This window comes from Haliaeetus leucocephalus, unplaced genomic scaffold (genome assembly GCF_000737465.1).
Source record: "Haliaeetus leucocephalus isolate CR32 unplaced genomic scaffold, Haliaeetus_leucocephalus-4.0 Scaffold110, whole genome shotgun sequence".
Classification (NCBI taxonomy): domain Eukaryota; kingdom Metazoa; phylum Chordata; class Aves; order Accipitriformes; family Accipitridae; genus Haliaeetus; species Haliaeetus leucocephalus.
Genome location: NW_010972546.1, coordinates 1285679 through 1311312, shown reverse-complemented (window position 1 = coordinate 1311312; position 25634 = coordinate 1285679). Strand labels below are relative to the sequence as shown.

The following is a 25634-nucleotide window of genomic DNA, read 5'->3' as shown; positions in this document are numbered from 1 at the left end:
GCCTTGCCAGCTCCATGCCAGCTGTTTCCCAAGCTGGCCGGAGTGGATTTTAGGGGGCCTTCGCCTTTATCCCCATCATGCGGCGCGGCAGAAGAGATGCAAACAGATGGGAGTTGGGAAAGTGGCAGCGTGGCAGAGCATCGCGGCTGCCCAGGACCTTTGCAGGGCTCCATCCACCCGTCCAAGGGCGATGCCTGGCCAGCCCCAACGCGCTCCAGTGCATCGTCCCTGCCAATGGGGCAGGATGGAGCGTGAACTGGGGGGGTCTGGGGGCTGCCGCTGGACCCAACCCTTGCAGCAGCTGCCCAGCGCAGCCTGGGCTGCTTCGCCTGGTGATACTGGGATCCTGGGGAGAGGCTGAGCTCGGGGCCAGACGCTGCCTGTGGCATTAGCACGGCGAGGGCTTATCTTTCCCAGCTGCGAGTACAGGTCTGTATCGGTGCTTGTGGGCTGTGTTCTGGTTGTCTCAACTGGTTTTTGGGAGGGAAGAGGGGCTGGCCTCTCTGCCAGGACAGGCTGCAGAGCTTGGGCTGAGCTGGGAAGAGGAAGAGGGAAGAGGAGCCATGTGGTCGGGACCCCCCCCCTCTACTGCCCGGTCTCCTTGTTGCAAATAATATTCTTACCATGGCTGAAACACCCCCGAGCACCGCAGGTTGCTGAGTTCTGGTGTGTGTGATGTACAGAGGGGTCGGGCAGAAACGGGCCTGAAATGGCTGCTTTCTTCTCGGGTCAAGTCCGACACTGCCCTTGGAGCCCGCTGTGGGTAGGAGCGAGGTGCTGGCGGAGGTTCGACTGTCTCCGCTGTGACAAAACCTCTGCTCCATCTCTGAGGGTCCCTTTGCAGGGTCAGGCTTGCTGCCTGTCTTAGGAAGTGAGTGGAAATATTAATGAGCTCCGGTGGCTTTGAGTTTTGCATGGGAACAGCTGCAGAGTGCCCTGCTCTGTCCCGGGGCAGGATCCTTTTCCACACATTTTTTTTTTTTTTTTTTTTTTTTTTTTTCTCTTTTCTTCTTTAAAGTGCCCTGTGGGAGGTCCAGAGCTGCTTCTTTGCCCCAGCTCTCCCAGCTCTGCTCCCTCCAAACTCCTTCTGCCACCTTTCTCTGTGCCCCTGGTCCCTCTGCTCCTCTCCTAAACTCTCCCACTCTTCCCTGCAGCCATCTCAGCTCTCCATCGAGACCGAGCAGCTCCGCTGCTTGTCCCTACTCCTGTGGGATAACTGTGGTGCCCATCACCGCCAGATCCAGAGGGACAGCCCTGCTCCTCTCCCGGGTCCCCCAACACCGCTGGCACCTCGGCTCCTTCCCTCCATCCAGCCCTGAGCATTCAGCCTGCAAAGCCGGGGAGGGTAATATTGGAGAGGGGAGAGGGGTATGGAAGAAGGGAGGGAAGGATGGGGACAAGAAGAAGGGAGGGGGAGAGAAGGAGGAGAGAAGAATCCTTACCTAGCCAGGCAAATATAATGAAGCTGCTTCAGCACTGACAGTAAAGGGATTGTTTGGAGTTTTAGGAGCTAAAAGAATCGCTTAATTGTATCTTTTTTTAGCTCTGACGAGATAAAAGACAAAAGCCCCCAAGTCTCCCTTCGTTCCCCATCCCACCTCTTTTATATAAGACTCCCAGGGAGGTGCGGAGGGGCTGGGGATGCTCCTGTCCCCGCCGGCGTGGGGGGATGTTCCCGCTGCCTTCCTCAGGAGGGACCTGGGGGGAGCCGGGTGCTTTGTGAGTGGGTTTTCACTGGGAAAACCACCAAAATAGCACCCATGATGCACTCCCAGCTTGCGAAGCTTCGCCGGTGCTTCTGCACCAGCGAGATTTCCTCCGCTCTAGCACACAGGAGGCTCCCAGGGGCTTCAAACCTCTCCCTGGCAGATAGCGAGCAGGTTTCTTCCCCAGGGCAGGCTGCAGTCACCCTGAGCCTGGTGCTCATCACCCCATCGGCCACAGCTCTGTCCTCCCAAAAGTGAGCTGCTCCACACCTTTCCCACCCACAGTGCCAGCTGGGGCTGGAGCTCCCGCACCGCCGTCCCGTGGCCTTGGGCAGCTTTTGTTTTGCTTTTGGGCAGCTGCACTCCTTCGCCTTCTGCTTGTGAACCTGCTGCTTCCCATGCTCCGAACCGTGGTGGGGGGCAGGCACCGGGACCCCAGGCTCAGGGGAGATGCTGCTGCTGCCCCTGACCCTGACCTGGGCTCCCAGCACACGTCACCGTGGCAGAAATCAGCCAGGCATCATATTAACCCTGTGCTGTGACGCTAGTTCAGCAAGAAGTGGGTCATCTCCCAGCATGGCATTGCTGCGGCGCAGGGACAGCAAAGCGGGAGAGCTGCGTCCCCTCCCCTCTAGCCCCTCGCTGCCACCGCGGGTGGGTTTCGGATGCCGCGGGGAAAGTTCTCGGTGCCCACAGGAGACGTCGGGTTCTTCTGAAGCTGCAGGAGACCGAGTCCTTCGTGTGGGGGTCTGGGCTTGGGTAAAACTGCCCCTGGGGGGGCATAACTGAGAAGGGGAGGGGGCAAAACACTTTTGCTCCCAGGCTGGGGGTCCCAGGTGGGTTTTGGTCACCTCCCTGCAGCGTGCAGAGCTGTGCCCTAGGTGGGTGCGTGGGTGCCAGCATTGATCCTCGCCACGGTCTGGTCACTGGGGGCTTTGGTACGCAGCAGGCAGGAGGGAAGGTGAGGATTTGGGGATGGAAGGTGCTCCCAAAGCAGGAGGATATTACAATCGTTATTGCGCGCATGGTACTTGATTGTTGCAGACTTTGATATCTCCTCCACAGCTGCGGTGTGTGATATGGCCTGGGCAAACAGAGAATACCCTTTCCCTTCTGGAGACGGTGGCGAGGGTTAGATGTTTATTTTCATCCTGCATCGGATTGAAAGCTCAGCCCATGCACCCTGAGGACTGGCCCTGGCAGGCACCCAGGGAGCCGGAGCCTTGCAGACCCCCAGGACCGGGGTAGCACCCGCAGCCCCATGTCTCCCCCTCCAGCCTGGGGCAGCACTCGCTGGGGTGACATGTTCCCCCGTGACAGCAGGGGACATCCATTCTGTCGATGCAGATGCTGGCACAGACAGGTCCAGGCACTGTTCATTCCAGGGTAGCACCCAGCAAGGCAGGATTGGGCCCCCACCAAAGCATCTCCAACGAAGCAGGGATCCTGGGCACCCATTTTAGACTCCACGGTGATGGATGAAGCTGCATGAAAGCGTCAGGTCCCACCGCGCTCGGGGTGAGCCACGGCCTCGGTGACTGCGACTGGGTCCCACCTATTCCGTGGGAGGGCTGTGAGTGCTGCGAATTGGGTTGGGGGGGGGAGTGGAGCCGTCCTGTGGGCTGCCGTGGGCTGCCGTGCCACGTCGGCACCAGCCAGCGGCAGGGGCGGGACGCAGGATGTGTGGGGGCTGAGTTGTCAGTTAACGTATTATTTTATACCAGGATAAGTCATTAGTGAGGCAGAGCAATAAAAAACAACTCCCTTGGAGTCAGCTCATTAATGGCCTGCTGGAGGCCAAGGACGGAGCAGGCGCTGCGCTCCCCCCTCGCCGAGCATCTCGACTCCCCGCTGCGGCTGCAAGGCAAAGTGGGCGCCCGGGTCCCGCAGCTGCACCCCCCGGCAAAGCCGATGTGGCCGAAATGGCCACAGGGGAGAAATGGCAGAGACACCCCCCCATAGCACTTTTAGAGTCGTGTCCCCCCCCCTCACACCGCAGGGTCGGTCCTTTCCAGCTCGCCAGCATCCTGTATTGGCCCTGGGTGGGTGTCCCGTGCCCAGGAGCGGAGGGTCCCGTGCCCACGGAGGTGCCTTGCGGCAAGGGGTGCCGGGGAGGGGGGTGTGTGGCTCTTGCCCTGGTGCCAGCGAGGGCTTTGTGGGGCCGCTGGGTCCCTGCTCGGGCCGGGAGAGCACATTGTGCTGAGCATCAGGCTAGAACAGTCCCTTCCAGGCTAAAAATCCATTAATTTCCATCTTGCCCTTTTTTTCCTTTTTTTTTTTTTTTGACTGATGCCATAATTAGCTCCATCAGATGAGCTTAATTACTTGAGGTCAGCTGCAACCCCAGGGCAGAGGCAGAAGGCAGGAGGGGTCCGGGCTCACCTGGAGCAGCCAGCTCTTCCCACCACCACGCTCCCACAGGCTATAGGGACTGCACTGTGTTGGGGTGCTGTGCTATAGGGGCTGTAGGGACCGTGGTGCGTTGGGGTGCTGTGCTATAGGGACCACAGTGCATTAGGGTGCTGTGCTATAGGGGCTGTAGGGACTGTGGTTCATTAGGGTGTTGTGCTTTAGGGGCTGTAGGGACCACGGTTCATTAGGGTGCTGTGCTATAGGGACTGTAGGGACTGCAGTGCATTGGGGTGCTATGCTATAGGGGCTGTAGGGACCGTGGTGCGTTGGGGTGCTGTGCTATAGGGGCTATAGGGACCACAGTGCATTAGGGTGCTGTGCTATAGGGGCTGTAGGGACCGTGGTTCATTATGGTGCTGTGCTATAGGGGCTGTAGGGACTGCAGCGTGTTGGGGTGACGCGCGGAGGCACGCACACTGCAGCAGCCCGTAGCAACAAGGATGCTACGTGGCAACGCGGTCTCAGCCATCCTGTCGTGCCACGGGGAGGGGGAGGCAGCGATCCCCCCCTGTCGGGTAAATCAATTTTTTTCTTATGATTATTTTCTCCAGACAAAACGCATCCTGGGGAGGGGGGGCTGTGAGCCAGCCACCTTTTGTCATCCCGTGTGAAAGCTCGAGGGCTGTCAAAGCCCAGCCCAGATGTGGGCTCTGGCTGGGGGGGGGAGTTGGGTGGGGGGAGCAGAGAGGGATGGATGGAGACAGGGCAGGGTGAGACCCCGCTGGCACGGAGCAGGGGAAGGAGTGGAGAGGAAAGGGCTGCCAGGAGGGCAAAGCCAGGCTAAGGTGCAGCCCTGGCAGCGTGGGTCGCATCCTGGCCACGTGCTGCCTGCCCCATCCCTGTGCTTCCCTGTGGCCAAGGATCCATCCTGGGTTGGGAGCTGGGAGGGGGGGCAGCACCGCAAACCCAGAGCAAGACAGCCAGAGATGGGGGACCGCAAGCCCTCAAGGTTTCCCGGGGCTGTGCAAGGGCAGGGAGCCCCAAAAAACCAGCTGCTATGCCCCAAAGACCTGCACACTGGGACCGTAGGGGAGAGGAGACTGGTGTCTCCATTGCGTTCTGCTCACTGCGGTTTCCTTACCCGCTGCGAAGCCCCCCGCCATCAGCCCCCTGTGGCTGGGGCTGGGGGATGCGCTGGCCCACGTTCAGTCCTGCCCCGCTTCCCTTTCTTAATGTAAGATTTCAAGCATCTGCGCTGCCAGCGTGCTTTGTGCTAAAACAACAACAAAACTAAGCAGTCAATTTTCCAGCAATTAGCTACAGTGAGAACATTTCAAGTCCTAGAAAACCCCGCCCCGCAGGATTAATTAAATCTTCCAATTAATGTCTAATTTAAATGATGATGATGGCTGTTATCATTTCATATTGATTTTTCTTTTTGGTCTTAAAATAGAGCTGTTGTCCCTTCCATGCCGCCTTTTCCACACCCCAGGAGCTGTTTGTTCTCTCGGTTTGATTTGCCAACGTTAAATGCGCGTCTGGAAAATCAAGCCTTGTATTTCGGGGTATTGACAGGCAGCGTTTGCTCCGCTGCCGGGCGGGTACCTGTGGCAAGGGGACTCGGCTGTGTGTTTGGCCATGTTTGTGCAGAAAGCCCACGTCTGTAGCCTGAACTTCTATGCAGTGGATATACGCTCGGCCATGTGAAATTGGACTCCTGGCATATTAAATTTTTACCGCTATAAACCCAAACCCATTACTTTCCCCCGACTCAAGCAGCCATAAACCTTGCCGCTGCTTTGCTTCCAGAATAAGGCGGGCATTTATGTTTCCCAGGAGCTGGTTCATTGGTGTAATGGATGTGTAACCTCCTGTAATTGCTAAGGTTATTCCAGTGCTTGCATACGAGCCCTGGCTCCATCACCAGCTAGCTAGCGCTGGTTTTATTTTGAGTGGGTTGCCGCTGGGGGAACTCAAAGGCGCCTGGAACGGCACCGGGAGGCTTTGAAATGCAGCGTGCTGCCAGCCTGAAGCAGAAAACATGAGTGAGCAATTGCAGGAGGCAAGGGCACTGTAAATGGTTGTACATGCTTAGAGCAGGAGATGGAAGAGGCCTCCAGCTGGCACTGTATCTGGACCACGTTGGTGTGCTGACTCAGCTGGGGATCCAGGAATGAGCATCCCTGGATGCGGCTTAGCCTCACCTGAGCCGCTCCATCCCAGCACCGACCTCCGGAGGAAACGCGGGAGGAAACGCGGGAGCAGCGCATGGCTGCGTCCAGGGGAGCAGACCGGGGCTGGGGTACCCACCGCAGCTCTCCTCTGACCTCTCTCCTCTCCCCTTCCAGACGAGGAGCTCCCGACACTCCCAGGGCTCCCAGCCCGGCTTGGCCGATCAAGCCAAACTCTCCTTCGCTTCGGCCGAATCCCTGGAAACCATGTCGGAAGCAGAGCTGCCCCTGGGGTTCAACAGGATGAACCGGTTCCGGCAGAGCTTGCCCTTATCCCGCTCCACCAGCCAGACGAAGCTGCGATCGCCAGGTACCCTCAGGGCTCGGCATCCCCCTCCCCGGGACGGGCAGCACGTACCTGCCCGGCCACCGCCAAACATCTCTGCCCACCTCCACGGCTGGATGCCGGCGTGTGCCGGGTGTGGGATCAGTTTGTATCTGCCCAAATAACCCCAGGAGGAGCGGGAGGCACTGCACGTTGTGCAGCGTGGCCGAGGAGGATGAGCTGCCTTTGGCCTCGCTGGTCCAGGGTGAGGTTGAGTGGCCAGAGGTCCCCGTGCCCTCGCACAGAGACCTCCGTGGAGGTGGGCAAACCTCCATCGCTGACCTCAGTGCATCTTTGGCGTTGCATGGAGAAGGGGTGCAGGCACACCTCACCACTTTCTGCTCCTTCTGCTTCCAGGGGTCCTTTTCCTGCAGTTTGGGGATGAGACGAGGCGCGTCCACATCACCCACGAGATCAGCAGCATGGACACTCTGCACGCCCTCATTGTCCACATGTTCCCCCAGAAGCTCACCATGGGGATGCTGAAGTCTCCCAACACTGCCATCCTCATCAAGGACGAGTCGCGCAATGTCTTCTATGAGCTGGAGGATGTCCGGTGAGGGTGGGGGGGGGCTCAGAAATCCACCACAGATTGATTTTCCTTTTTTTAAGAGCATGAAGAGCGAGGAAATTAGTGGGATGAAAGCAGAAGGTGCAGTCCTGTGGCTGGGACTTGCTGGGGGCTCGGTGGCTGCCTGTCCCAGATGCTCATGGCTCTGCCTCTTCTTTCAGTGATATCCAGGACAGAAGTATCATTAAAATCTACAGGAAAGAGCCGCTCTACGCCTCGTTCCCAGCCTCGCACATCACCAATGGCGACCTAAGGGTAAGGGGGAATGGGGTGTCACAGGGAGAGCCTGCGGTGTGGGTGCACTCAGCGGGCTGGGACCAGTAAAGAGAGAAAGCGATGGAGACAAGGACTGGTAATTGCACGTGTTTGTGGAAGGAGTAATGACTGTGATTTATCTTGCCCGGTTCCAGCGTTGTTAAGTGTTACTTTAAGAGAATGGATGTTTGGGGCCTGACAGCAGGGTAATAAACATGATAATTAGGGGATTCATCAGAATAAATCATCGCACTCCTGGGTGGGAATGAGGGAGCTGTCTTTTGCCAAGGCCAGGTGAAGATGCAGAATCTGCAGACCTTGGTCTTTGGAGAGGTGCAGCAAGGCAGGGTGCCAGCCAGGCACAGCAAGGGCAGGGGGGCCAGCCCGTAGGGATGCGGTGCTGACCCTCCACCCCGCCGCCCCTTTCCGCAGAGGGAGATGGTGTACACCTCCAGGGAATCGTCTCCCACCCGCCGGCTGAACAACATGTCCCCGGCTTCCCACCTCACTTCGGGCTCCCCTCCGCCAGTGCTCCAGTCCTCCTCGCCGTCCCGTTCCCGCATGTCCTACAGCGGGGGCCGCCCACCTTCCTACGCCGGCAGCCCCGTCCATCACAGCGAGCGTCTCTCCAACCTGCCGCCTGCCCAGGGCGTCTCGCCCAGTCCCAGCGCCATCCTGGAGCGCCGGGATGTGAAGCCGGACGAGGACTTGGCCGGCAAGAACGTGGTGCTGGTGAAGAACGAGGGGCTGTACGCCGATCCCTACGGAATGGTGCATGAGGGCCGGCTCAGCATCACCTCCACCCAGTCCCTGGCTGGCATGGGAGACCCTTTTGGCTACTCGGGGGGGCTGTACAAGCGGGGGTCCGTTCGCTCCCTCAGCACCTACTCGGCGGCCGCCTTGCAGACGGAGCTGGAGGACAGCCTGTACAAGCCCAACGCGCCCATTTACAGCGACACGTATGGACCCGGCTTGGGTTTCCGCATGCCCCCCTCTTCCCCGCAGAAGATGGCTGATGGTCGGCTGGTGGACGTGCAGCCAGGGCAAAGCCCGCACAGCCCCTACTCGGGACCCCCCAGCCGCTCCTCACCCGTCCGTCAGTCCTTCCGCAAGGACTCCTGCTCCTCCGTCTTCATGGAAAGCCCCGTCAACAAGCCACGCAATCCCAGCTCCTCTGGTCCTCCGGAGCTGTTTCCCGGCCCCAGCGATCGCCCGCTCTCGGGGTTCGGCTCCCCTGGACCAGCTAAGGATACGGAAACGAGGTAAGAAGGGGCGCGGGAGAAATTCCCCCGTGGATGTGAACTTTGCTGCTCGGATGGTTGTCCGTCAGTGCAGCTGGGGAGGTAGAGGAAGAGTGGAGGAAGGTTTTGCCCTGTCGCCACGGCGGTAGAGGTGCCAGGATGGGTAATGAAGCACCAAATTGTGCAGGGCTGAGGGGAGCGATTGGGGGTAGCTGGAGGCAAGAAGAGAGAGGGAATGAAGGGGGTGGATATAGCTGGTGACAGCAGTGCTGCCATCTCCCTGACGTCCCTCCTGGGACTTGCAGGGACCTGGTGGGTGGGTGCAGGTAAGGCTGGGACAAGCCTAAGGGTGTCCGTGGTGCCGGAGCCAGCTCCTCACCTGGCCCCTCTCCCTTCCCCATGGCAGGGAGAGGATGGAGGCGATGGAGAAGCAGATCGCCAGCCTGACGGGGCTGGTGCAGAGCGCGCTGCTCCGTGGCTCCGAGGCCGAGACCCCCAGGTAAGGAGCAGGACGGTAGGGGTGGGACCCCAGGGTCTCCCACGGGGAGTGGGATGCTTCCAGCTGGGCTGTTTGCTGCCAAGGCTGGGGGGTCCTGCCTCCCCTCCCTGGGGGACACCAGCCCCCGCCGTGCCCCTGCATCGCCCTGAGCCGGTGAGGACAGAGGTGCCGGGTCCACGCTCACTCCCCTCCTCTCTTTCATTGCAGCGAGAAGACAGAAGCCACCAACGGCGGGACCCCCCCATCAGCATGTAAGTGACTGGAGAGCCAGCCCTTTGCCCCACAACACCCTCTCCCTCTGCCCCGCGGCTGCTGGGAGTCCCAGGGTGGGCACAGGAGAGGGGGCTCTGCAGCTGGCAGAGTGGGACCCCCCAGTCCCACTAAGAGGCATCTCTGGGGTGACCTCTCCTTGGAACCAGTGTGGGGGCAATGGGTAGACCACCCAGAACTGCTGGACTGAAGGACAGGGTGGGGAAAGAGAGGTCTTTCCCGGGAAAGCAGAGGAGCAGTCTGCAACCTCCCCCGGGGTGGGCTACCTTCTCTCAGCAGCCTCTGCTTGCCCTCCCCGCAGCCACCAGCCGCAGCGGCATGGGGACACCGGTGCCCGCGCCCCCGCCACCCTCCGCCACCAGCACGCCGGCGGGGCAGCCCACTGCCATCACCCGCTTGCACATGCAGCTGCACCTCCACGACCTGCAGCAGAACGCCAGCGACCTCCGCAACCAGCTGCAGCAGCTCAAGAAGCTGCAGGTGGGTACGGTGAGGGGGGGGGTCCCCAACCTAGCCCAGCTCTTATTGGGGTGAGTCCAGCACCAGAGCAGGAAGATCCCCCTTTCCCGGTGACTTTGCATGGGACTGGGTGTGGGAGAACGAGGGGATCCCTCCCCACGCCGAGCTCGGAGCTGTCCCCACAAGTGTCCAGCCCTGCACCCACACCGGTCCCCATCCACGGGGGGGATCTTGCCCAGCCTGAATCCCCCCCTCCTCATCCCTGCAGCTGCAGAACCAGGAGACGGTGAAGACGATGCTGCGGCGGACGGAGACGGAGATCAGCGTGCGGGTGACGGACACCATGCGCAAACACGAGGACCCCTTGCAGCGCCAGCGCAGCTTGGTGGAGGAGGAACGGCTCCGCTACCTCAACGAGGAGGAGCTGATCACCCAGCAGCTCAAGTGAGCCAGGGCTGGGCACGCAAGTGGGGAGGGGGTCCTTGCACGCTGATCTTGATGGGTCAGACCCTCCATGGGTGTAAATCGGCAGCTCTGCACAGTGCCAGGCCACAGCCTTGACTGCATGTCTAGCGTGAGGAGGGGTCCCCAGCCCGGCTGTCCTCTCCCCTGTGCTGCGGGGGGACCTGCCAGGCTGACCACCCCCTGGGGGTCTCCAGCATCCCGGAGCAGCAGTGACACCCCTGCCCTGCCTCTGTGCTCACAGTGACCTGGAGAAGTCGGTGGAGAAGATCCAGAAGGATTTGGCCCACAACCACCGGCTCATCCCTGTGCAGGAGCTGGAGGAGAAGGCAGTGGTGCTCAAGCAGCTGGGGGAGACGCTGACAGACCTGAAGGGTGAGGACGTGGCCGGGTCCAGGGCTGGGTGGCAAGTGGAGCCTGCCTGCATCTCCCTGCTCCATCCTCACATGGGGGGGCTGCTCCAGGTTGCCCCTGGGTTTGCACGTTCGCACTTGCCGGTGTGTTCTCCTGCATCCCCAGGGCAGGTTGCCCTCGGTGCCTGTCAGCGTTGTGTGTCTCCTGCAGGCTTTGGGCTGCTGTAGGGTCGAGGGCAGCACCCCACGCTCCTGCTGCCTGCCCCTGTTTGCTCTGCTAGCTGTTCAAGTCAGTCCTGCGGACTCTTGCCCCAGTCTCCCCCCCGACAGCTCACGGTTGCGTGGAACTTGCTGCCTGCCCGTCCCGTGGGACCTTGCACTTGCCCCCCGCCGTGCACGTTGTCCTTGATTTTGCTGGCTCCTGCAGCCTGCCGTCCCTGGGCTGTCCCCATCCTGCCTTTTGCAAACAGATGCCCAGCACCTCGATTCAAAGTGGCAGAGCTCCTGCCTGCCAGAGCCAAGGCAGACAGTAAACGATGATTTGGCAGCAGTTGCTGAGGTTGCAAGAAGCGGGGGTTACGGGGAAGGGGGGAGTGTGGGGAGGGCTGGGGGGCACAGGGCAGAGGTAGGAGCTGCTCCGCTTTCCTGCAGCCTTTCCATAAAGTCAGACTGATGCTGAGCAGCCGGGATGGCAAGCAGAGCACCAGGCAGGGAGCCAGGAGCAAACTGCTCCGCATCAGCCCCTGCCACCGAGTCCCCGGGATCCTTGGTACCAAGCCCCCAGCTCCAGAGCAGTGTTTGGTGCCCATGGATGTGGAGGGGGCACCTTCAGGGGCTAAAATCAGTGCCTGCAGGTGGATGGAAAAGGGATGATGGGCACGGGCAGCAGGAGGGACACCAGCCCAGGCTTCCCAGGATTCATCCCCTTCCGTCTGGCAAGGTGGATATGATGGCCATGGATATCATATCCATATCAAGGATGTCTTGCCGTGGATATGATGGCCGTGGTGGTTTTGGTGGCTGTGGGGTGCCCTGGCACTGCCAGCCGGGCACCGGGAGAGGGTCCCCGGCACGACGGGGCCCTGATGACCCCCCCCACTCTCCCACCCCAGCCCAGTTCCCCAGCCTGCAGAGCAAGATGCGGGTGGTGCTGCGGGTGGAGGTGGAAGCAGTCAAATTCCTCAAGGAGGAGCCGAACCGCCTCGACGGTCTGCTCAAACGCTGCAAGACGGTGACGGACACCCTCGCCCAGATCCGCAGGTGAGCACCAAGCCCCAACTCCGGCCTCTTGAGCACCTTGGAAGACACAGCCGGTCTCTTCAGTTGTCCCTGTGCCCCCCCCCGTGTGTGCCGGTATCCTCTCCGTGTCACAAATCCAAATCCTAAGGGCTGCTGAAAAAAAGGCTCATTTTTCTGCTAAGGAATTAAAAAGTGCCCTCGGTCCTTTCCGGTGTGTATGTGAGAACCCCTCTTTTTAAACTGACTTTTCCTTATCACCTTGAAAAAAGCGCGGTCGTATCTCCAGATAGAAAGGCAACCCTTAGCGTGATCGGAAATCTCTTTCCCGAGGAGCAGAAAAATGTTCTGCTGGAGAAAAATCATCTTCCAGATCTAATGATAGTGGCAGGCTGGGCCGTGCACCGTGGCTGAGCCTACCTGCCTCTTCCCATTACGAGACCTTTCAGGATGGCTTACAGCTCGGCCACGCTGCAGGAGGAGCGCTCCGGCACCGGGCTCGCCTCGGGCTCATTGCTAGCCTGGTTTTCTACAGAAATGAGCTTATAAGATCATGCAGTGTCTGAATCTGCCTACCTGTCATTCCCCAGCCCTAATAACTCCTGAATCCCAAGGGCAGTTTCAGCCAGATCTGACGGAGGGGCAGGATTTGGAGAGATCCGATTTCCTACGAGGTTCATGAAAGGGGACAGCCAGGTAGAGGAGCTCATTCGTGTGCTCCCCCAAGAGAGGCTGTAGCATCAACTCCAACCCCTTCCTAGACATCAGAGAACCTAAACCTTCAGCCACGTAACGCAGAGTTGCAGGAGAGCAAGTTTTTTTTGTGGCGTGGCTTGGAAAGGGTGCAGTAACCCCCCCACCCCGTACTGTGCAGCCACCCCAGCACCTTCGCTCTGTCCCTGGCAGGCAAGTGGACGAGGGCGTGTGGACCTCCCCCAGCAACCTCAGCCAGTCCCCCAAGAAAGTGGCCCCTGAGACCGACTTCAGCAAAGGGCTGGATTTGGAGATGCCCACCAGCCCCCCAGTGAACCTCCACCACCTGACGGCTGTCACCGAGACCCTGGCCATGCCCAGCTTTGGGCACAGCCCCCCCCAAACCCAGACCCATCCCTCCAAGAGCAATAACCCTTCCCGAGCTCCAGAGATGGTACCCGCCAAGACCCAGACGGGGCCGGAGACCCCCAGCAAGAAGAGTGCGGACAAAGCTGTATCTGTGGAGGTGAGAGCCTGCGGTGGGTTCCTCAGCTGGGGGGGGTTTGGGGGCCTCTTCTAGAGAGTCTATCCTTATGTCTCCCAGCTAAAACTGGGGACAGGAACTGGGTCCATCCTCCTCCTTGCTGGGTTTGTAGCCATTGGGGTGTCTGGAGAGTGGGGAGCCCCAGGCGATGCAGCCTTGGGAGCACCCCCGATTTTACTCTGAGGGGTGTGCGGCTTGGGGATGGGGGCAGCGGTGGCCCCCCCTGCCAACCCCTCCCGGGCTCGACAGCAGGTTGGGGGGGGGGTGGCAAGCAGAGCTGCGGGTCACCTCCTGCCTGCAAGGGCAGGAGAAGCTGCTGCATGGCTGGGGGCTGCAGCGGGCTCTGCCTGCCGTCTGCAGGCTGCCGAGCGGGACTGGGAGGAGAAGCGGGCAGCGCTGACCCAGTACAGCGCCAAGGACATCAACCGTCTCCTGGAGGAGACGCAAGCCGAGCTGATGAAGGCCATCCCTGACCTGGAGTTCGCTGCCAAGCACAAGCAAGCCACGGGCAGCGGTAGCGCTGCCTCCACGCCTGAGCACAAACCCTCCAAGCCGCAGCACGCACCGAAGTCGGGGGGCAAGGGGGACCCCAACGGCCGCAGGGGATCAGGTACGGTGTGGGGAGGGCTGGGGTCCACCTCCGGATCCTGGGGCTGGGGGGGGTGCGTGATCCTGCGTGTCCCCTGGCCGTGCCATCACCAGTGGGTCTCCCCGGGCTGAGCCGTTTTCTGCCCCGAAGGGAGGTTTATGCCCGGGGAGGCAGCAGGAGACCCTCGGGGTGTTGTATTAGAGGGGCAGGGAAAGGTCTCGTGCCCTCACAGCATCGTTTGTGCCCAGACGAACTGACGGTTCCACGGTACCGGACGGAGAAACCCTCCAAATCGCCGCCACCTCCCCCTCCACGCCGGAGCTTCCCCTCGTCCCATGGGCTGACCACAACCCGCAGCGGCGAAGTCATCGTCACCAGCAAGAAGGAGCCTGGTTTTATGAAGGTAGGGAGCGGGGCCGTGGGATGGCTGCTGGGCTGGACTGAGCCGGTCACTGTCGGCAAGACCAGCCCCGGCTCCTGGTGCCCCCCACCCCTCACCGCCCTGCTCCCCGCTTTGCAGAAGGCCGAGTCGGAGGAGCTGGAGACCCAGAAGCCCCAGGTGAAGCTGAGACGGACGGTGTCAGAGGTGGTCAGGCCAGCGTCCACCCCTCCCATCATTGCGTCTGCCATCAAAGACGACGACGACGAGGACCGCATCATTGCGGAGCTGGAGGTGAGCGCGGGAGGGGCTGCGGGATGCCCCAGTTTACCCGCACTGGAGGCGATGCCCACCCTGCCCTGTCTGCTCACGCGTGGCTGTGCCCAGCTCCGGGCAACTGCAGGGAATACCTTGGGATTGGGTCCGGGGAATGACATCCCACACGTCGGCACAGGAGTGGGCTTCCCCCTCCTCGCCTGTATCCCAGCAGGAGTGCGATGCCGCAGGGATGGGCAGCACGGAGCAGTTGCACCCTGCCGGACCCCTCGCTGGGTTTGGGTGCTGCGTGCCTCTCTTCAGCACTTCCACCCCACCTTGGGCTTTAAACCAAACTCTGTTTTTTAACACTACGCAGCTTCAGCTGGAGGTTTGCTGGGTTTTGTGCACAGGGCACCCTGCAGAGATCCCACCTGAGATGCCATCCTCAGGCTCTGAGCTCCCCCAGGCTGGCTGTGCCCCACATCCTCCCCCCGTTTGCTACGGGCAAGGTGCCCAAGCGGGTAGTGGATGGCTTTTTGTCGGCTGGGTTTCCCCCAGGAGGCAGGGGAACCAGTGATGCTGCAGGCAGCGGGACTGGCGATGTTGCTGGCAGCAGAGGGACGGGGGTGTCTCCGCGGCTGATGAGAACAGCTGATGTTTCGCTCGCTGCCGACGACTGCCAAGCCCTGGTCCTGGCGTAACCCTGCCAAGCATCCCTGCAAGCATGGGCTGCGTCGTCATTACCCTCAAGCCTCCCTCCTCCAACCCCCCGTGTTTGACTCCCCAGGTGTTTCAGAGAAGCTCTGCCTCCCCTTTCCTTCCCAAGCTCCGTTACGATCCGCTCACGGCTGCCGTCTCCCCTGGGCACGCAGACATGTGGCCCAACGGAGCCTCCATTGCAGCCGAAGGATGGAAGGTAACAGCTCGCTCCGAGCGACGATCCCTTCTCCTGCCGACGGGCTGCACTTTAACCACCTCCTCTCCCGCCTCTTTTTAACTCACTTCTGCTTCTTTCTCTGATTTAACAAACTAATGGCTTCTCTCCACTCCCTTGCTCACCGCCACTGCGTGTACGGCACTGACATGGCACAGGACCGAGCACTAACCCATGCAACAGCAGCACGGGGCTGCTGCAGCTCCCGTCAGGGCCAGATCCTGCAGCTACATGGATGGGAGGAAGGAAGGGGCCACCCCAGCACCACACCGGGCAGGGCACGGGGAGGGCTCACCGCTCTCATGCTGCACTGGGTGCCTGGGGTGGGTGTCACTGGAAGGGGGCTGTGGTGGGGGATGCATGTTGTGCCCTGCGCAGGGAGACCCTACTCCATGTGCATGATGCAGGTGGAAGGTGAAGGAAGGGCTGGACTGGAGGCCAGCGGCTGCTGGGACCCACTTTGGCTTGTGCCCATCACCCCTCCTGGCTGCTGAGCGGACACAGCCCGGCTCCCTCCTGGCCCTCCTGCCCTCCATCCTCCCTTGGGATCTGGGGTGGAGAGAGCAGGAGGAAAGAAAAGTGCCCGGAGAGTGGATGGGATGGAGTGGGGGGGATGCCCAGGATGGGAGAACAAGGGGGCAAAGAGCAGGACAGAGGGTGCTGCTGAGCCCCTCACCAGAAAGTGCCTAGTTGAGGTGAGCTCTGGTGGGGGTCTGGGTACATTGCAGGGGTCCCGCTGGGTCCCTCCCCTCTCCTGGGAGACCCGGCACCAGGGCTGACTCAACCACGGCTGCCCCAGAACAGCATCTCCTCTCCTTGCGGGCAAGGACCCCTCTCCCCAGAGCTTGAATGGGTCCAGCTCTGGACCCAGAGCTCGGTAGCCATCCCAGCACTCGTGCCTCCTTCCCTCTCTGCCCTGGGTGCTACTCAGACCCCCAGGGCTGGGACACGAGTAAGACACATCAAGCCAGGGTAGACATCGTCTCTGCCCATCCTGCGTCACCCGGCAGCATGGAGAAACTGCTGTACTACCTTGCTCTGCTGTGAGGCCACGGTGCCGGTGCCGGTTGCATGCGGAGCCCCTGCGAAGGTGGCAGCCCCCCCGGCCAGGGCAGGGATGGCTGCAGCTGCAGGGGGGGCACCTCTTCTGCCAGAGCATCTCTCCAGCTCGCCTTCCGAGGGCACGGCTGGCTCTAGTCCCCCAGGCATTGCACGGCTCCTTGCATCTCCCTTGGGACAAGAACAGAGAGGTGGGGGAGGAAGGACAGCATTTTTCTAGGTGACTTCTTGCTACTTGGGGTTTTAAAGGGCTGGTGCCCCTTGGCACCTCATTTGCGACGGCTCGTCCCCTGCCTTCCGCTCTGCTGGGAGCAGCGGTGTCCTGTGGGGCCAAGCAGCCCGCGAGGGCTGGGCTCTGCTCTTGCACCAGTGCCGTGCCAGTTTATACCAGCATGGGAGAAATCCGAGCCGGGCTGCGGCAGTCGAGTTTCCAAAGGCGTGCGGGAGGTGCAGCAACACCGACTCATTTTTGCTAAAAACTCCAGGCAAGTTATTGCCAAAATCTCACAGACCCAGGTTGCCTTAAGCACAGTAGAAAACCAGTCCCTGTCCATGCTGTGGGTACCGATGGGATGTCAGGGCTGGGCAGGAGGGAGCCGAGCATCTCCCTTCATGGCCAAACACCTCCCTGCAGCACTACGATGCCCAGAGACACCAGCAATGGGGGACCCAAGTAGTGTGTGTGGACACGCAGTGCTCCCCGGCAGCTCCCGCTCTCTCCCGGCTCTTAATCTGTCTGAATTCTCTACCTAGGAGCCGTTGGCCCTGGCAGCCCCGGGGAGCAGGGCTTTCTCCCTCCCGCAGATTGTGCTCACCGAGTGGGTGTCCGAACCGCCGTCCCCTGAAGCCGAACTGGAGGTGTGGGTGGAAAAGGGCTGCTCGGAGCACGGGGACCTGGCCGGCAGCGGAGGAGCAGGAGGGGAGCTTACACCCGAGGGGGGAAGGAAATGCTGTGTTTCTCCTGGCATCTCCAAAAAGTCTCCATCCGCACCTGGGTACCCTCCAGCCTCAGCCCCGCGGCCCCCGAGCAGCCCATCTCGGGGCCATGCCCATGCAACCGGAGAGATGTGGAGGTTCCCTCTAGCAGCCAGCAAGGTCCCGTCTCTCTCAAAGCATAAAACGAGCTGTCCCGCGCGGGGAGAAGGAGGGAATGCTGCTCTGAACGCTGCCGGCAGGCAAGAAGGCAGCAGCAAGGCTTCTCACCAAAGTCTCTTGGCTGCACAGCCTCCTCGTCCCCGGGGTCCCGGAGCTGGAGAGGCAGCGGTCCCCTCCACCGGTGCAGGCAACAGAGGGTCCGGCGCCATCCCCCAGTTTCCCGGTGATGGGGACCCCCAAGGAGGAGCCAGGCAGAGCGTGCGGGAGGCATCTCTCCCTCCTGGAGACTCTGCTGGGGTTTGCAAACGAGCACGAAGGGAGGACACCTCACCAGCCCCAGCCTGCCCAGTGCCAAATCCCAGAGCTTTCCCAGGCAGGGATCCAGCCCCGCAGGGAAGCGGACAGTCCCGGGCTGAGCGTCTCCAGGAGCAGGTCGCTGCTTTCTCAGGGCCAAGCCATTGCGCAGCATCGCAGGGCCGGGGTGGCACGGCTCCGGCTGCCGGCGGCAAAGGTGGCACGGAGGACACCGGGGCGGGGGGGAAGGCGGCGGAGGGGCTCTGCAAAGGGCAGTTGTCCCCTCACCGCTCCATGACTGCTCGCAGCAAGGAGATTTACGAAGGCACGTACCAGAGACTGGATAGCCTGGAAGAAACTATCCGTGAGCTGGAGATAACCATCAGTGAGATCAGCAGCCATCCCTCGGTTGAATTTGTATTCCCTAAAGAACCGCTAGGACAAGCGGGATCCAAGGATGCCAGCGGGGAGACCAAGGAAGGTCTGGGGGATCTCAAATGCAGGAGCTGTGATGATGAGACTGCCCTGGACCTCAGTCAGACCAAAGACGATGCTCCCGAGAGTCTATCTCCAAGCAAGACCAAGCCACCTCTGCTACCCAAGCCGCAGCTCCCCCTCGACACTCCGCAGGTTTATTTTCTGTTATCCCTCTTGCTGTGCTCTGCCCTGGACTCACTCTGATGTCTCTCTTCCTCCACCTCTACCTGCTCCCTCTCTGTGACTCTACCTCCAGGCAGAGCCAAGGTGGAAAACGAATCTCCTTTTCTCCCTGTCACTTGAACGGGTTTGGGAAGTGCAGGCACACAGGATTGAGACTGCAGGCAGCAGAACTGGTGCCGGTGCCACTGGGTGCCCATCCCTTGCTGTGCATAGCACCAAATTAGACCACAGCTACCTGGTATCTTCTGCCCTGGCAGGTTTTGGGGTTGAGCGCTCCGCTGGTGAGGAGCACGGGGCTGGTGATGAGCATCCCATGGGGCCGGCAAGGGCTGGGTGCACTGGGTGATGAAGCAGCATCCCTTGTTTTGCATAAGCACTTTTCTAATGAACTGCAGTTTGAGCATGGCAGCTGTTTCTCCTAATTAAATCACAGCGCGGGCTCCCTGAAGCCATCCAAATTGGTTTCTGCTGGAATCCGCAGCAGCCGCTCGGTTGGCTGAATAGCTGGGAAAAAGAGGGGGGAAAACACCCTGAGCCGCTCCGACGTCAGCCTGCTCCTTTATTAACAGTCAGCGCTGGGGAATAAATCTCCTTTTTCATTTGCAGCAATTATCTCAGCCCCGGTTCTCGGCTACACTGCGGCCCCGTTGTGGTGCTCTCGCTGGGTGAATGGGCCGTCAACCGGGTGTAGCTGCAATTTCTCCTGTTGTCAGCTCCCCCTGCACCGCCGGAGCCAGGCAAACTAGAACCAGAGTTGCGGGATGGATTTATGGCCGTGGCTGGCACGGGTAGGCACAAAGCAAAGCTCAGCTCAGGGTTTGGCAGGAGAGGCTGCGCAGTCGGGGCTGGCATAGTCAGTCCCGAAAGCAGAGTGGGAGAGGGTAGGTCTTGTGCCACCTTTCAAGGATGCTGCGAGTTGGTTGTGAAGGCTGAGATCCAGTGCCTGCTCGTGCCAGGGATGCTGGGGCACTGGGGAAGGTGTGGCGCAAGCAGGAACTGGATTTTGTTGTCCTGTGGGGTACAGGAGTCCCCGTGTCCCATCCGTGGGACCACTGAGGATCACAAAGCAGGGCAGGCAAGACAGGCAGCGCAGAGAGCTCTGCCTGCGCTGATTTATTAACCTGGCCCTACCGCGATAACCCGTTGGCCCTCTCCCGTCGGAGGTGCAATCTGGGCAGCGATTGCACGTCGCCGGGGCGCCATTGGCACTGCCAGTTTTGCTGCCTGCAGCAGCTGGTCCAAGCCCAGCACGGGGCAGGCAGGAGGCAGCAGTGATGGCAGGGAGAGGATCCGGGGTGCCCCAGGCAGTGGGGGGACACATGGCGAGCCTGTGGCGTGTGGCATTGCCCGGGCTCCCGTGCGGGCATCGCTTTAGGGACCCACAGTGCCAGGGGACACGCGTACAGGTACCGCTTCCCTCGCTGCTGCTTTTGCAACTCTTTGTATCTCCATCTGTGCACAGCTAGTTAATAAAAACCTCTGTATTCCCACTGCCGCCGTTTCCACCTGGAATCTGCTTCTGCCTGCCGTCGCCTCTTTTCCTTTTTCTTGGCCGTGCACCCCTGCCCCGGCGGGGATGCTCTCCTCCTGCCCTCGGTCTCCCGGTGTTTGCCGTGTCTGCCCCTAACTCCCTCTTTGCGTTGCAGCGGTGGCTGTCGGTAAGTCCTGGCTGGTTTCTGAGCTCACCAAAGCGCTGCTCAATGTGAGGGCTCCTTTGCACATGGAGCCGGTGTCCCTGGGTTTGCCACCGTGGGCCATCCGGGCAGGGATGGCACAGTGGTGCCGCGGAGGCTCGGCACAGCTCCAGCCATCCAAAGCCCGGCGCTGGCAGTGCCCAGCTGCCAACGGTGCCGGTAGGGGCTTCCACTTGCCGGTTTTAACATCTCTTTCCCCAAATTCTCTGTCCCGACAGAGCGGTGGCGTTTCCATCCCAGCCATGAAGGTGGTGAACCCGGCATCCCGGCTGAAGCAGAGCCAGCAGGGCAGCCCCGACAAAAGCAAGCACATAAAGCAGCGGATGGAGTACATGCGGATCCAGGGCCAGCAGCAGGTAGTCTATCTCTAGCACCATTCTGGCCGGCTCTCCTGGTAGCAGGGTGAGCCGTAGACTGCCCATGGCCTCGGCATCTTCCTCGCTACCTTGTATGGGGTGAGGGTGTGGATGGAGGGCACCCTGTGGGTGCTGCTTTCGGGGACTGGGCGCTCTCGGTGTCTCTCATCGTCTTGGCTGAGCCTGGTGGGGCTGGGGATGCAGGGACCTGGCTGTCAGAGCACAGGACGGGCTCTCGCCCCGGTTTGTGCCCAGCATGGTGGTTTCCATAGCTGGCTGCTGGAGACAGGGACACAACTTTGTGCTGAGAGTGGCAAACTCATTACCAGTGTGGTGTGAGGCTGAAGCTGGAGTCATTTGTCCCCCAGCCCTTTGTGCTAGATGGACAGGGCTGAGCCCCAGCATTGGTCCCCTCACCCTGAGGGACCTCGAGACCTCCTTGCAGAACATCTTGGCCATGGCGATGAGCGCTGCAGAGCCACGTGCTTGGCACAGGGGCTCCAAGGGGCTTTGCTTACCCGGGGCTGGGGCTGCCCAACCTCTCCTGGGAGGTTTCAGAGAGCCAGGACCCTCCATGCACTGTGATGACGTGTCCGCAAAAGCAGCTCATCCCTGGAGCAGGGCAGGGTGATGGTACCGGGGCACCCGGCAGCATGGGGAGAGGGTGGGGGGGCCACAGCAGCTGGAAGAGGAGCGCTTTGGGATGGGATGGTGTGCCCCCCACCCTGGCCCAGCACCCACCCCTCTCCCATCCCTGGGGACCACTCCTGCCGTGGGCGGTGGGGCTTGCTCCCCTCTGTTCTTGCTGACACCCCAGTGCTGGCAGTGGCTCTCCAGCTTGCTCAGGCCACAGGCAAGGTAACCACAGCCAGTTCCTTGCCCTCAACACCCCCTGTCGCCTCTCCTCTCTCCCCTCCCAGCCCTCCCCTCCTGTCTCCTGCCCCCCCGGTGGGCAGCAGGACCACGAGGGGGTTCACCCCATCCTCTCCTCCCTGCTCCCCGCTCTGTGTCTCGATCCCCTTCCCTGGGCCTGGCGTTAACAAACCACCCAATAAACCCGATTTTGCTCATTCTGTTGGATCCGTAAACCCTGTTGGATAAACTGGAGGTTTTTCCCAGCTCCCTGGAGCTGTAGCTGGGTTGGGGGGGGATTTGATGCAATTTGGGCAAATGTCGCATGAGCAAAATGGGCACCTCATTCCCCCCTCTGGCTCCGGCAAGAGGGCTCAGACCCCCCCCCCTTTGGCTGCTTTGGCACCGGGTCGGAGCCACACAGGTGCTGTTTGTCGTGACCGCAACTGAGATGGTCTCAGGGCAGTGGCGAGATGTCCCCGGGCAGGGTCCATCCTCGAGGTTGGGGTCTCCCTGCCAGCCCCCTCCAGCATACGCACGTGCATGTGGGTTTTCACACCCCTGCAGAATCAGGGAGAGACGGGGGGGGGTGTCCCTCTGCCCCCTGTCCAGGGCTGCCCCATGGGCTGGGGAGCAGAGAAACACTGGCCGAAAGGGCTGTGCTGGGAGCCCTGAGGGGCCGGGAAGCATCTCCTGGTCCCGGGGACCCCAGGGAGGCCACCAAGTCCCCTTCCCCGGAGGCCACACACCAGCACAGTCCCCGCTGCCCAGTGTCGCCGTGCTCCTCCTCGCCTCCACCTCGGGGCACCCTGTGGCAGCATCGGTCACCCGGCCCCTGGCACCCACCGGTGCCCGCGCTGGGGTGGCCGGACCAGGAATTTTCTGCTGCTTCTTTGCCCTCGCTGCCCTCCCTGGGCAAGATTTGGCCGTGCCCCCACCCAGCAGCCCACCTCCCTGTGACGGGGGCGAGGGGAGGACTGGAGGAGCCCTCTCCCCATTCCGGGAAGGTTTATGAGCATCCTTCCTTCCCAGCATCCCAGCTCCCTTTGGACCAGCTTTTGCATGAGCAGGGTTGGGTCACATCACTGCTGGTGGTGATGACACCAGCACGGTGGGCGTAGGGGACCGGGGTGGGCACCGTCACCTCTCGGAGGAGCCGGGGCTGGCGTGGGGGCTGCCGAAGCTCTGCCCTGCTCGGCTGAACGGCACCTTGGCGGCAGCCCCGGCGCCAACCGGCAGAGCTGGGCGCTGTGCCGCGCGGCGTGCGCGCCCGGTCTAACGCTGCCCTTCTTGTCCCCCCTCCCTGCCTTTCTCCCCTCTCCCCTCCGCCCGCCCGCCTCTGTGTGTGCCTGTCTGTCCACATGTCCGTCTGTCCGTCTGTGTCTCTCTCTCTCTCTCTCTCTCGTCTCTCTCCTCCTCCTCCTCCTCCTCTCGGGGACGTCCCCTTCCCATCCAGTAACGCGTGGGACCAGCTCATCTCGTGCTCTGTTTGTGGTGGACCTTTTCCAGCTGCTTGACCTCAGGCCTAACTCAATGCTGCTTCTGAACAAACTCCTGTTTGGTTCTTGGTTGTTTGGTTTGTTTTTTTTCCCCCACGTTCCTTTTTTTTTTTTTTTTCCTTTCTTTTGTCTTTTTTTTAAGAAACTGTCTGACTTTCCTCCCCTTTCTCCTCCTCCTCCTCCTCCTTGAATCTTGCTTTTCTTTCTAGGCCGCTAGACCATCTAAAGAGGCTAGTGAGACTTCCCCCGCGGTCTCAGAAAAACCCGCATCTGGCAGAACATCCATCCCCGTATTGACTTCCTTTGGGGCAAGGAACTCCTCCATCTCATTCTGAGCATCCTTGCCAGCTCCACCCAACCGCTCTCCTGCTCCTGGGGCCGGGCTTCTCTTCCTTGGGCTCCTCCTCCCTGGGACTTGTCTTCTTGAGGCACCTGGAGGGATCGCCACCCGTCCCTCTCTTTCTGGTTTTTTTTTTTCCAATGTCTTGCTCCAATGTGGCCGACCTCGTGTCTCGCCTCTGCTCCGCCACGGCCCGACTTGTGTCTCGCCTCTGCTCCGCCACGGCCCGACTTCTGTCTCCCATCTCGCTCTGCAATGGCCAACCAGCCACTTTCTGTTTCTCTCTCTCTTTCTCCTCCCTTTTCCTTTTCTTTTTTTCCTTTTCGTTTCGGTTCGTTTGGGTTGCTGTTGGTTTGGTTTTTCTCCCTCCCTCCCTCCCCCACCCCGCCATTTTTCTGTTTATTTAAGAGCTCTCAGAGCTTCACTCCACCGGTTTCACCAGCTTCAAGCAAGGAGGAAGCCGGGCAGCGCCCGACCCCGCTGCCCGCGCGGGCAGCACCCATCCCACCTCGGAAAAGTGGGAAACGGCGGCTGCCGAAGAAGCCCCCGACACCCCCCGACCCGACCGCTCGTTCCCCCGCCGAGCATCCAGGCATCCGCGACGCCCACCCGCCCGGAGGAGAGGATGCTCGGCGCTCCGGCCAGGTCGCGGCGATGGGTGACGGGCAGCACCCCGCCAGCCCCGGCGTTCCCGGGGGGACGGTGCGAGGGTTGGGGAAGGGGGAGCGGGGAGAGGTGCCGCGGGGTGCGCGGGCGTGCCGGAGGGGCCGAAGGCTGAGGAAGTAAAATAGGGGAGGGGGGCAGGTGGAAACGGGTCGAGTCGGGGTGCCCGTCCTCCCCCTCGGGTTGGAACATAGCACTTTAAATGGTCGCCCGGGTGGGCACGATGGCTGGGGCAGAGGGATGCTGTGATGCTTGGGGGGGGGGGCTCCAACCGCGCGGGGACACCCTGCCAGACCTCCGTCCCCCTCCCGAGCGCCAAACGCCCCTGGGGACAGGCAGGCAGGATGGGTCCCTGGAGCCGCCCGCTCCGGCAGAGGTGCCGGACGGGGACCCCAGGCCGCAACTGGTGACCCCACGGTCCTTCCCTGGACCCCCAACCTGGGGGGGACCTGGGGTTGGGGGGTCCCCAGGGTGCAGGGCAGGCGATGGCTTGCCCGTGTCCAGCACCCAACAGCACAGCCAAGCCGGGTGTGCACCGGGTGTGCACCGGGTGTGCACGGGGTGTGCGTGCGTGTGCGCTGCGTGCGCCCGTACCCAGCGCTGCCGCCAGCGCAGCCCAGCCGCAGTGCAACACGAGATCGAATCACTCCTTTTGTTGGCTAGTTTGTCCTTGGGTTGTTTTTTTTTTAATTATTATTATTTTTCTTCTTTTCCCCCCCTTTCTTTTTTTGTATATCAATCATTTTTGTACAGAAGAACGAGCCTTTTTTGAATAACAAACAGAAAAAAAAACAAACAAAAAAAAAAAACAAAAAAAAAATCATGATGCAATTTCTTTGGATTGCAAAAAGCAACTCTTTACATTTAAGTGAAGTGTCTTAACATTTTATATTGTTTTAAAAAATATATTTACATATTATATATATATAATATACGTAATATAAATATATATATAAATATTTAAAAAGAAAAGAAAAGAAATAAATCTCTTCACGTCTGGTATATTAGGGGGTGGATTTTCTTCCCTGGTTAGACTATAGCTCTTTGTGATTTTGAGAGGGTCGGTTCCTAGCGGCTTGTTAGCCCCTCTGCTGAGTTCGCACCCTCCGTCCAGCACCTTCCTTGTCCCAGTCCCGTCCCAGTCCCTCGCTGGAGCAGGGGGTGGAGGGGGCTGGGTGCCCCCGGGGACGCTGACTCCCACGGGTGCCGGCCCCGGGGTGCTGCAGCACCCACCTCCCAGCAGCAATAGCGGTCACTTGATGGGTTTTATTTAATTTTTAATTATTTTTCTTGGTACCAAAGTGAAACACTGTAGCAAAGCCGCAGCTTCTTATGGCCGGGACGTGTGTCGGGGGGGTCACCCCTCTCCCCACTGTCTCCCCCCCTTCACAGCCCCCCCCAACCCACACCCGTCCCAGTGCTCCCATGGGGCTGGATGTGCCCCCCTCCGTCCTGCCAGCACCCATGGAGGGGGGGACCTGCAGACAGCCCCCCCAACACCTTGCTGTCCTGGGGGTGTGAGGGGGACAAGAGCCAGTGTCCGTTCCCCCCCCCCCCGGGGACATGGACATGTGGGTGCAAAGGGGTGTGGGGGGGGCTGTAATTAGTGCAGCCCCATCCTGGTAGCACCCATGGGTGTGCTGGGACACCCATCCCGCTGGGAGCAAGCTCCTGCTGTCGGGGGGGGCATTCCCTTTGCTGCCCCCCAGCTTTGACCCTGGACCCCCCCCCCAGGTACTGCCACTGGTGGGTGCCACGCTGCGGG

The 25634-nt window shown here is 60.8% G+C and overlaps 1 protein-coding gene across 1 annotated transcript in view; it reads left to right on the top strand.

Annotated features, from left to right (window-relative positions):
• SRCIN1 (SRC kinase signaling inhibitor 1) overlaps positions 1–23201 on the top strand; it is a 107610-nt gene extending 84409 nt beyond the window's left edge. The window contains exons 9-25 of the mRNA XM_010585685.1: positions 6407–6599; positions 6972–7170; positions 7347–7440; positions 7873–8702; positions 9088–9180; positions 9388–9431; positions 9752–9930; positions 10178–10353; positions 10616–10746; positions 11837–11984; positions 12867–13040; positions 13080–13179; positions 13558–13807; positions 14035–14189; positions 14307–14459; positions 20378–20515; positions 23076–23201. Of these exons, the coding sequence (XP_010583987.1) occupies positions 6407–6599; positions 6972–7170; positions 7347–7440; positions 7873–8702; positions 9088–9180; positions 9388–9431; positions 9752–9930; positions 10178–10353; positions 10616–10746; positions 11837–11984; positions 12867–13040; positions 13080–13179; positions 13558–13807; positions 14035–14189; positions 14307–14459; positions 20378–20515; positions 23076–23201 (3183 nt within the window). The remainder of the gene's footprint in view (positions 1–6406; positions 6600–6971; positions 7171–7346; positions 7441–7872; positions 8703–9087; positions 9181–9387; positions 9432–9751; positions 9931–10177; positions 10354–10615; positions 10747–11836; positions 11985–12866; positions 13041–13079; positions 13180–13557; positions 13808–14034; positions 14190–14306; positions 14460–20377; positions 20516–23075) is intronic.
• The last annotated feature ends 2433 nt before the right edge of the window (positions 23202–25634 follow it).